Here is a 12171-nt window from a genome sequence, read left to right on the forward strand (position 1 = left end):
TTTCTTCATTTATTATTTATTATGGCCCAAAGCATGGCAATCTGTCAATTGTCCTTTTCAGTTTTGCAGAATAAGATATCTTAATATAAAAAACAGCAGACATTATCTAGGTAAACTTTTTGCATTTCTTCAGCAAATGTAAAAAATATGCCTTCACTTGGGGTCGTGTAGTCATAGCCTAGCAGGTAATAAACGATATATTTTTAAGTACAAGTTCCAGTGAAATGAACATTGTTAAGTAAACATTTATTTTAAAGCCATATGTCTGAGTATAGAAAAAAGGGTTCAAGATCTTTACATATGTTCCCATTATAAGAACTTTACACATATGCACACTAATGTATTTCATTCATTTTCAAATCTAATAAATAGAGTCAATAGATACCCTTTCTCTTTACTTCTTAGTCTATAGATTATTAAATCTAACATATGAAAACTATGGAGAATATGCTCCCTACTCCGGGGCAGTGTATTGAAGTGGTATGTCTGCATGGAGAGCTTGAATCGATTGACCAATGCCTCTAGGTATAAAGGTACAGTCCTTATGCTAATGTTGATAGTGATGTTACAGTAATAGCAATAGTACCTGTAATTTGTTGAGTACATTCTATGTGCTAGGTGATTTATAAACACAATTTTATTTTAAAAACTCTACAGTGACTCTCACAAAATGAAGAAACCATGACTCCAAATATTTATATGATTTGCTCAAGGTCCTGGATCTAGGTTTGCAATCAGGTCTGTCTGATTCAAAGTTCATGTTTTCTTCCGACATCCCTCCAAGCAGGGAGTTAAATCGGGCAATGTGAAAACTTGAAGTAAGGTGATCATATGTGCCAGTCTATACCTGTTGTCCTGGCATGATTAATAGATTCCCCCTTCAAGCTTGAAAATGTCCCAGTATGGACAATGTTTGATAATCAACCTATCTTTGAGCAAGGTTTAAAATGCCCATAAGACTTTTCCAAGGTATTGTTAACAATGCTTTAATTAATCTTTTTGTCTTTACTGAAGGGCATCAATCAAGTAAAACACTGAACCTAGCTTGGTGTATTTGGGAAAACAAATGGATTTATGAATGAATATCATTTGCTAGTTAGGTGTATTATCTCTCTGTCATCTCTCTCTGAGAATCTTTTATCCTTCCTCTTTTCTCTCTCCTCCTCCTAGTTTCCATGTTTCGTTTTATGCAGCCTTTTGCTATTGGTTAAGTATCAAATAATGAATTCCTTGGTTTTGCTTTAGCTTTAGTTTCTGACAAACCATTAAAATTCAGCTTGACCACTCACTCAGATGTTTAAACCACTATTAATGATATTTTTGTCAAAAGGAAACCATTTTAAGACATCACTAACTTATTTTTCTTTCTTCTCCTAAGCTCACCGCTACTATTCCACTACTTCTTCACTACAGCCATAGCGCATTGGTGTCCAGGGAGCTTTCTTGTTGCAGTTCCCGGACAGTGCTACTGCAGGTTTCGCTGGGGGACGCCAGCTCCGAAATGTATTATTTCAAGCACCACCTAACATGTCTCTACGCGTCTTCTGCCCTTATGGGTAAACTGCTGTCCAGCTTTTATTATTTTAAAGGGTTCTCAGGAAGAGGAAAGGAAACAATTTTTGAAAAATAAACATGATAAAATACATAACTTTTGAAGACACATGCAATAAGAAAATCTAACTTTCACTTTTGTTGGTTTTAAATGTATGGCTTTGATTTATGGATCAAAATTGCTCATTTATTATTTTATCTATATAGCTCTGGGCAATTTTGACAGTTAAAATTTAGTTTTATTGACCAGTGCAGCCACTGTGTCCACAAGGGGACTGGTGCACACAGCCTGCTGCACTCAAGAAACGATGATTTTTGATTCCATGAGTGAGTCCGATTGGGAATCATAACCGATATAACAATAAGTTCCAAATCTCAGTGCCCAAGGCAAGAGGCTTGCTGTAAAACACAATCACCCTTTAAGAAGGGGAAGAGAAGAACCCTGGGTAGAAGTTTGCAAGCACAATTTCATGCAGCTGGAATAGGTCGCAAATATATCTGTCCATTCAAACTATGCAGCAGTATAAGGGGACATTTCTCTCAACACCCAGTTCCACAGACTAAATATTAACGAGCAAAAATGCCTAAAAAGCAAAATGAATGTTAGTTACAGAGACAATGAGCTCAACAACTATTCTGATGTGAGAAAATTTACTAGTGAGTGCTGTAAACCAACCTTTGGCTTTTCAATCAACAACAACAAAAAGAACAGAAGAATTTGGGGCAGAAGATCTTTGCTCCTCCCCCACATCGTCCACTGCAGCACACACAGAAACATAAACAAGGACAGTGATTTTAGGAGCGGCCTATTTGACTACCAGTTGGCCACCTCTGCAATGTTAATTTAGTCTTTTACTCTAAATCTCCTGTGATACATAAACAAACCTCCAAAGGGGAACAAATCAATAAAATGTCTAATTTGATTAACTATGTTTTCAAATTCATCAAGACAGCTCTAACCTGAAATAAATAGTGAGTGAATAAATAAATAATGCACTCACTTGTGAGTATTTTCCACGTCTTCTTTTCATCGTCGTAATACTGAACCAAATTGCTGGGGAGCCGGTCCGGTCCAGGAGGCAGCCCTCCAACCAATAACAGCATTTTCTTGTTAGAGCGAATTCTTCACCCAAAACAAAAGAGGAGATGAATAACCACATTATTGTAGAGTCTTTTTAGTGGCAACAAAATCATAACCATCAAAAGAATGTTCGTTGCTTGCAGATATCTATTTCATTTTTTTCCTGTTTCTTCTCCCATTCGTGTCTCAACAATTTTTTTGAACCAAGCAGAAAAATGATCAGAAGAGCTGCACATCCCCATACTCATAGAATAATAAGCTCCCTTTATGCAATTTGTTAGAGGTTCATTCTAGAACGACCTTTTTCTTATATTATCCCTTTAAATCATCACTCTTTACAGCTGAGTACACATGAAATGCTCTGGAGTTGTACTAAGGTTAAGCATTAAAGTTGCATGTCAAAAATCGTATTAGTCAAAATCATTATTATAAGCCATTCCCCACTCAAAGAACCTTGAAAAAATTAAGGTTATGCAGGGAGTTTGTGAGCCAACTCTTTAATCACCCAGGGAACTTCAAATACCAGTTTGATACAATTAGTAGCACAGGGCTAACTGGGATGGGTTAACCAGTTTAAACATGAATTTTTTTGTTTGTTTGTTTGTTTAATTTAGCTTAGACTTCTGCCTTCTTCCCCTTCCCCCACTCCCAGCTCGCCCTCCCCTTTGCTCTCCCCCTGTGCACCACTGGCAATATAGCAGCACCAATTGGTAAAAATGAGACTGTGATGTTGTTGTGAGCCTCCCCAGAGTGGAGCCCTGCCAATGCTTGCCACTGATCCAGCGGCATGAACCTGCTCAACTGTGCAAAGTCACTCTAATTCCCTCCCTCTGTTTTTCTACCTTCTCCCCCAGGGGGCAACCACTGAAAGGAGTGACTACCCACCCATCAAGAGCTGGCAATTCGCTGCTATTAACCGTGACTGTGATTCCCAGTCCGCCTGGCAGTTCCTGAGAAAGGCCTGCAATGTCTCATATGCAGTAAAAGCTGTAAGATGCACCCTGGCCGGCACACTCGACCTGATGGATGTACAATCCTCAGGAACAGTAATGGATTGAGCACACTTGCGATTGAAGCAGGGAGAGGAGGCCCAGACCCCCTCAAAGGGCCTGCTGATTTAACAGTCACTTTACATATAATTGAACTTTTCTTGTACCTGAAAGGCTCACGGTGGTGGTGGAAGAAACGGAACAACGATGATTGAAGGAAAAAAGTCAATAAATACAAAAGGATTCCTCGTAGTGATGATCACAAGCCACAGTGTGGCTCTCAATCTGTGATTACATATTCAGCTCGTTCTGATTCAAGAATGTTTCGCGAAGTATGCCCTTGTGGAGAAGCACTGTTTGTTGGTTAAGAACCTAACATTCAGAGAGTTAATGCATTTAATGACATCGCCATGTGAAGGAAGGGAACAAGAGAATTCCTTTGATGAAATTCTGGTGCCATTGAATGCATTGTATTATGCCTCAGTGGGAAAAAATACCTTCTGGAGAATTGCATATATTAGACACTCATCGATAGAGGGAGCTATACTTACAGAGGAACGAGTAATGTGATAGCAGCTTGCAATGTTAATTTTGCCACTCTGTGTATATAGTTGAGCCAAAAGGAAAACAAATAAACCCAACCTCTTTGAATTTGAAGTACCTTCAAACTGTACCCCTATGCCTTATAGATTAGTAGTTGACAAATAAAACAATACAACAGCAAAGAGCCCCATACTTGGAGGATTTCAGTGACTGGGGTGTTTTTGCAAGAGGGGGTTAAGAAAAATCAGTGTGTTTTCCTCTATTTCATTTGGAAAAAATACATACAAAATTCACATGCTATGTAATCTCCCAAAAGCATGGCCACAGAGTTGATATATGACCATTTTTTCTTATTGTAGTTTTTAGTCCAAATAATCAACCACTCTATGTGTGTAAGAGAAGTCAAAATGAAAACAAATACTCTTTTTAGGTTGCTGCAAATTACCATGTGTAGACAGACCTGTTCAACTGGAGGTCACGATTCTGTGACTGTCCTAACATCACTTGTCTACATGCTGCCAGGCTGCAGATGGGAATAGATCAGTATCAATAGGACAGGCACAGAGGAAAGAACTCATTGAAGTGGTGGTTGTGACAAAAGCAACATAATTAAATATGTTTTAATATATAAATAAATTCAGTGCTTACAAAATATGTTTAATGGGGCCCAGTGTGGTGGCTCATGCCTGTAATCCCAGTACTTTGGGAGGCCGAGGCAGGCAGATCACCTGAGGTCCGGAGTTTGAGACCAGCCTGACCAACTTGGTGAAACCCCAGCTCTACTAAAAATACAAAAATTAGCTGGAGTGTAATGGTGGGCTCTTGTAATCCCAGGTACTAGAGAGGCTGAGACAAGAGAATTGCTTGAATCCGGGAGGCAGAGGTTGAAATGAGCCGAGATTGCACCATTGGACTCCAGCCTGGACGACAAGAACGAAACACATCTCAAAAAAAAAAAAAAAAAAATTAGCTGGGTGTGGTGGCACACACCTGTAATCCCAGTTACTTGGGAGGCTGAAGCAAGCTCTACTTTGTGAAGGTGAACCACACAGAAACCCAAAACAAGATGAAATATGTAGGAAGTTGGATCATACAGAGGAAAGAACACATCAAGTAACAAAATGCATTTGAGTGGTTTTCTCACTATTTTCTCCACTGATTCTCAAAACAGCTCAATGTGGTAGGTATAACTCTCCATTTTACAGAGAAAAGAGAAAGTTTCCATAGCTATTATAGGAAGATACACACTTGGACATTACAGAAAACTATGAAGATTTCTGAATCCAAATAAGGGTACCTAATAGAGATCACTTTGCATTTATTATTGCTTAAGAATAATACAAATGAGAATAACTATCACATATTTTACTTTGATATAAATGCAGTGTCAACTATTCAATTACTCCTAGAAAGTAATACACGTGAATAATTCCTGTGGAAAAGCTTCCATTCTTTTTACAATGTGCAATTATAATCGTGACAATGACAATAACAACACATAATAATGAATGCATATTGAATATTGAACTTCTGATTATCATACTATTCATTTGATGTATGTGAACTTCAATTGGAAAACACCATAAGAAAAGACACCTGTGAACTAGAAAAGTAAAATTAAGAGAAGCTGAACTAACCGTGCTGAAGGTGGTTTGAATTATTCTTTTCCAAATAATTCCAGCAGAGCTTTACAGGTTTAATTTTATATTAGTCAAAATTTATAAATGCAGCCTCATTGCAATCACTACGGCTTCTTCTCGTGGCAACATAGTATACTTTTTAGAAGCTCTTTACATAGGAAACCAATTTATCCAAAATTAATATGTTATCTTCATACCTTTTATTATTTTAAAACACTCCTTCCACTCTTCATTTTACCCAACCCAGACCAAAGTATGTATTGAAAAGACAAGGAATGTAAACCAAAAGCTGAGTATATCATGGTTAATAATATTTGAATTTCTTTGATTTGAGTTCCTTGATTCTTGCGTAGAAAAATGTAAGGTTGCAAAGGCGATGAAATCTGAAGGTCTCCTTTGTTCCATCTCAGTAACTGCCCAACATTTACCATGTGTCACATTTGGGCGTGTATGTGCGTCTGTATGCATGAGTGCTGGCGTGCATACATACTTTGGTTCCTGGGATGAATGATTGAAGGATGACCTAAACCTCCTGGTGTAAACAAATTTTTCATCATACTGGTGTTCTAAGTACTGTAAAATCTCATTTATTTATATTTCAGTGATTTGGAACTTCAATAATTGGGAAACAGGCCAGATAAAGTTTTGCTTTCCATGATACATGAGAAAAGTTCATGAACTAGATTGCTAAAAACTTTTAACCTATTTAAGAAATCACCTAATATGCTGACATTTTATAACTACCAATGCACATTTAGACAAGATTCATTTTATAGGAAACAAATAATTCTCATTTATAAAAGAAGATATTCTGAAATGTTCTAAGAATCATTAATTCCTAGAATTAGAAGAGAACTTTGAGGCAATCTAATTCCGTGATTCCCAGGCCTAGCAAGTTACCAGGATCAACTAAGGGGATTAGAAATTTTAGATTCTTGGTATAGATTCTCAGTTCTCAACTCCCAGAGATTATGACTCAATAGGATGAGACTTTAAAAATCAATACTATTTCACAGACTTCCAGTTGACTCTAACATTCAGCCAGACTTGTGGCCACTGACTTCGTATAGTCCCCTACATAATGTAGAAATCCTTCTAACAGTTTTTTTAGTAAGTTATTATTTTTATCTATTTAGAAATTTGAAATGAATCTTAGGTTTTCAAATACACTCTGTTGTTAAAAGTTGTTGGACTGTTGAGTTAGATATATATTTTTCCTCTTATGCTGAGCTGAAAAACCTATGTAGGGTTTCTAGAGCAGTGGTCCTCAATCTTTTTGGCACCAGGGACTGGTTTTGTGGAAGACAATTTTTCCATGGACCAGGGGGATGATCTGGAGATGATTCAAATGCATTACATTTATTGTGCACTTTATTTCTATTATTATATTTCTATTATTATTACATTGTAATATCTGAAACTGGATCCCTTCCTTACACCTTATACAAAAATTAACTCCAGGTAGAGTAAAGATTTAAACATAAGACCTAATACCATAAAAACCCTAGAAGAAAACCTAGGCAATACCATTCAGGACATAGGCATGGGCAAGAACTTCATGACTAAAACACCAAAAGCAATGGCAACAAAAGCCAAAATAGACAAATGGGATCTAATTAAATTTAAGAGCTTCTGCACAGCAAAAGAAACAATCATTAGAGTGAACCGGCAACCAACAGAATGGGAAAACATTTTTGCAATCTACCCGTCGGACAAAGGGCTAATATCCAGAATCTACAAAGAACTTAAATTACAAGAAAAAAACAACCCTATCAAAAAGCGAGCAAAGGATATGAATAGACACTTTTCAAAAGAAGACATTTATGCGGCCAAGAAACATATGAAAAAATGCTCATCATCACTGGCCATTAGAGAAATGCAAGTCAAAACCACATTGAGATACCATCTCACGCCAGTTAGAATGGCAATTATTAAAAAATCTGGAGACAACAGATGCTGGAGAGGATGTGGAGAAATACAAATGCTTTTACACTGTTGGTGGGAGTGTAAATTAGTTCACCCAATGTGGAAGACAGTGTGGCAATTCCTCAAGGATCTAGAAATAGAAATACCATTTGACCCAGCAATCCCATTACTGGGTATATTCCCAAAGGATTATAAATCATTCTGTTATAAAGACACATCCACACGTATATTTACTGTGGCACTGTTCACAGTAGTAAAGACTTGGAACCAACCCAAATGCCCACCAATCATAGACTGGATAAAGAAAATGTGGCACATATACAACATGGAGTACTATGCAGCCATAAGAAAGGATGAGTTCATGTTCTTTGCAGTGACATGGATGGATCTGGAAGCCATCATTCTCAGCAAACTGACAAGAACAGAAAACCAAACACCGCATGTTCTCACTCATAAGTGGGTGTTGAACAATGAGAACACATGGATACAGGGAGGGGAACATCACATACTGGGGCCTGTTGGGGGGGGGGGGGCTAGGGGAGGGATAGCAGGGGGTGAGGAAATTGGGGAGGGATAGCATTAGGAGAAATACCTAATGTAGATGACGGGGTGATGAATGCATGGCACATGTATACCTATGTAACGAACCTGCATGTTCTGCACAAGTACCCCAGAACTTAAAGTATAATAAATAAATAAAAATAAAATAATAATACAACTCACCATAATGTAGAATCAGTGGGAGGCCTGAGCTTGTTTTCCTGCAACTATATATGTAAAATATTTAAACAATATATGTAAAGTATTTAAAACAGTGCTAAATCTGGGAGTGATGGGAGACAGTGACAGATCATCAGGTATTGGATTCTCATAGAGGGCCCGCAGGCTAGAACCCTCACATGGGCAGTTCACAATAGGGTTTGCGCTCATATGAGAATCTGATGCTGCCACTAATCTGACAGGAGGTGGAGCTCAGGTGGTAATGCGAACGATGGGGAACAGCTGTAAATACAGGTGGCGCTTCACTCCTCTCCCGCCGCTCAACTCCTGCTCTGCGGCCCAGTTCCTAACAGGCCATGGACTAAAGAAAACTAAAATACCAGTTTTAATGCTTTCTAAAATCACAGTAGTCTTTTAGCAGTCACAGTGCAGTGTTGGGTCCCTGTTCACCTTCTAGCTGATTATTAATATAGATCTTTTTGAAAAAAAAAACAAAAAAAAGGTGTTTTCAAGCCAAGTTTTTCCTATCCTATATGTCTTCTAATTAAGATATTTTAAACAGCTATGCATGATTATTTTTTAACATTTTTGTCCTCTACTGATTTAGACAATTCGTTTACAGTTAGCAATTGTTAATTGTTAACTGAGTTCGTACTATGTTCCAGGTGGTGCCCTAAGGATTGGAGTAATAATGAAACAGGAGGAGTAAATTCCCTGTTCATCATGGTACTTAATTCCACCCTAGTGGAGACATCTGTGAAAGCCATCACAATCTTTGAGTCAGAGTAGTCTAGTTGTTACAGGTGTACACCTCTTAGCTAAGGTGAAATGCCTGGTTTCAGCTGTTCTAAGTGAACTTGGGCTGGCCTTTTTGCTCCTCGGGTATTTTTTGTTTGTTTGTTTGAAAGCCTGGGCTCTGTTGCCCAGGCTGGTGTAGTGGTGTGATCTCAATTCACTGCAACCTCTGCCTCTAGTGGCCAAGAGATGATTTCCTACTATTTTTTTTTTTTTTTTTTTTTTTTAGTAGAGACAGGGTTTCACCGTGTTGACCAGGCTGGTCTCTAACTCCGGACCTTAAGTGATCCTCTGGCCTCAGCCGCCCAAAGTGCTAGGATTACAGATGTGAGCCACCGTGCCAAGTCTCTTTGCCCCTTTTTAGCATTATTTATAAAATAGGGATAACACTAACAAGACCTAAGGCATAGGTATCTTTAATTATCAGAATTAAAAGACATAATATATGTAAAGTATTTAAAACAGTGCTAAATAAATGCTCATTATTACCACCATCATCATCATCATCTTCATAGCTATCGACATTATTCTCCTCATCCTCACCCTCCTCATCATCAGTATTATCTCTTTCTTTACATAATTTGCAGACAAGCAGGTGGCCTATGTCCCCATACAAATTTTATTACTTAAAGATGATAAAGAGCTGTACTTCAGTTGTTTTGATATGTTAATTATGTTAACTCATTCTTTCCAAAATACTAAATCACTGGGATTGTTACTTTAATTCTCTACACAGGGTCTTTGGGAGTGTATGTTTTTGAAACATAAATATTTGATTTTAATAAAAAAGCAGTTTTGAAGTAGCAAAGTGATCCAGAATACATAATCATTATTCCATGTTTCAGAAGCCAAGTTAATTTCGAGTTAAGAGCCATCAGACCTGGATTTAAATCCTCTGCCTTGTCTTACGTTTATCTCCTTGGGCTGGTTCTAAGCCTCAGTTGCTTTATCTGTAAAGTGGGAATAATGGTATCCTCTTACAAAAATGTTGTAAGGGTTAAATAAAGTCACCTGGGGGTAACAGGAAAATAAATGCATTCCGCTTGTAACCAAAACCACCTTGAAAAGCCAGTCCCTCCAGAGAATGAAAGGCCTTTTGTGCTGCTGACACCTTGAAAGACTAATGTCTCTGCATACTGAAGGTGGAAATATTGATATTTGCAACATAATGCAGTAGGAAGAGGCTATGGAAAATGAAAAGAAGTTTTGACTCTTTCCCATGTCCTCCCAATTTCAGTGGACTTCACTAAACTCATGATAACTTAGTATTGCATAAAAACAGGAAATGGGCAGTTTCAAATCTGAAGGTGCAGCAGAAATGTATGGGATTGATTTGGGAGGTAGTAAAGGCCAGGAAAACACAAGCTCCAAAGATTTACAAAAATACCATAGACTGTGTGGCTTGAACAACAAAAAATTATTTTTCATAGTTTTGGAGGCTGAAAAGTGCAAGATCAGAGTGCTAGCAGATTCTGTTCCTAGTCAGGGCCCACTTCCTGTTTCTATTATCACATGGTGAGGGGGGCAATGAGAGAGAGAGAGAGAGAGAGAGAAAGAGAGAGAGAGAGAGCGCGTGCACACATGTGCTCTCTTGTCTCTTCTCATAAAGCCACTAATTCCATCATGAGGGCTCCACCCTCTTCACCTGATTACCTCCCAAAGGTCCCATATCCAAATACTATCTAATTGGTTGATTAGGGTTTCAAGGTATGAATTTTTGAGGAGCAGACCCAAACATTTAGACTATAGCAAAATAGTTTTGGTTTTCTACAGGCCATAGTACTATAGGGGTTTGTAGCAATTTCTTTACCAGATCTGTTAAGTCTCCAGCTGAAATCTGGGTTACATAGGAATAAAACATTTATATATTTCAAAATTGATAAATAATAGCTATTATTATTATGTGGAATTATTAACTTTACCAAGTACTCATTTGAAAATTCATCTTTGGAATTTTGGAAATTTTTACTGCTTAAAAGCCTTGCAGATACCATATGTTACACTGCATATAAATAGCCAGAATGTTGATTGCATAAGCACGTTTAACAAAAATGTAAAACCACTGAACTTCCTACAATGATATTGACCTAGATCTCATTCATAAATATAATCTACTTACTGTCTTTGCTGCGAGCTGCCTCTGTTAAGGAAGTCACCAAATCTTATGATATCCAAGTCACCAAATTTCATGGTATCCTTGACTCTTCCATTTTCTTGCTGTATTCTATAGTTTCTAGAGCTGTAACGTTTCTTAAATCTTTCTCTTCATTCCAGCTGAGCTGCCATCAGCTGGATTCAGCTGGGTTGGTTCTCCCTTAAACTATTGAAAAGTGGTGGCCCTGCTTTCTGGGCCTCCATCCTCATTTAATCTACACTACATATTTTGTCAAATGAATTTTAGCAAAGCCAAACATTAATAATCAGCTACATCAGTCCTCTTCTGAAAAACCATTGAATTCCCAATTACCTATCATAACCTCTCTTCCCTTTTTCTCTTTTTTTCTCCTATCAGTAAATGTTTTCCTGGAATTTCATTTGAGGGATATAAGAGTTTATGAGTCCAGATCTGGAAAAATGTGAAAGGGGGATTTCAGATAGAAACTGCTCAGATCATGGGGAAGAAGTAAACTGAGGTAGATCCCTCCTCTCCACGTCACTGACCTGGACAGAAGGAGGCTTTGAAAGTCAGCTAGCCTTCCCTAAACTTCCAGCCAGAATGCTACCCAAAACTCCCCCAGGAGAGCTGCTACCCTTCTCTTAAAATTTTCCAGAGAAGTAAACTCCCTTGAGAGTTTGTTCCAGCTGATTTGCTGTTGTATTTAGGTTTCTTTATCATAGCTGTTCCTGGTAATTACACAGCAGCTTTCATCAGAAGAGCCTTTAAATAGACCTGATAATGCCTCTCTGAGGTAGGTAAACACAAAGT

The 12171-nt window shown here is 37.9% G+C and overlaps 1 protein-coding gene across 1 annotated transcript in view; it reads right to left on the minus strand.

Moving 5' to 3' along the window:
• KLHL14 (kelch like family member 14) overlaps positions 1-12171 on the minus strand; it is a 98941-nt gene that overhangs the window by 64863 nt on the left and 21907 nt on the right. The window contains exon 3 of the mRNA XM_017507134.2: positions 2553-2674. Within this exon, the coding sequence (XP_017362623.1) occupies positions 2553-2674 (122 nt within the window). The remainder of the gene's footprint in view (positions 1-2552; positions 2675-12171) is intronic.

This window comes from Cebus imitator, unplaced genomic scaffold, assembly GCF_001604975.1.
Source record: "Cebus imitator isolate Cc_AM_T3 unplaced genomic scaffold, Cebus_imitator-1.0 Scaffold369, whole genome shotgun sequence".
NCBI classification, from domain to species: domain Eukaryota; kingdom Metazoa; phylum Chordata; class Mammalia; order Primates; family Cebidae; genus Cebus; species Cebus imitator.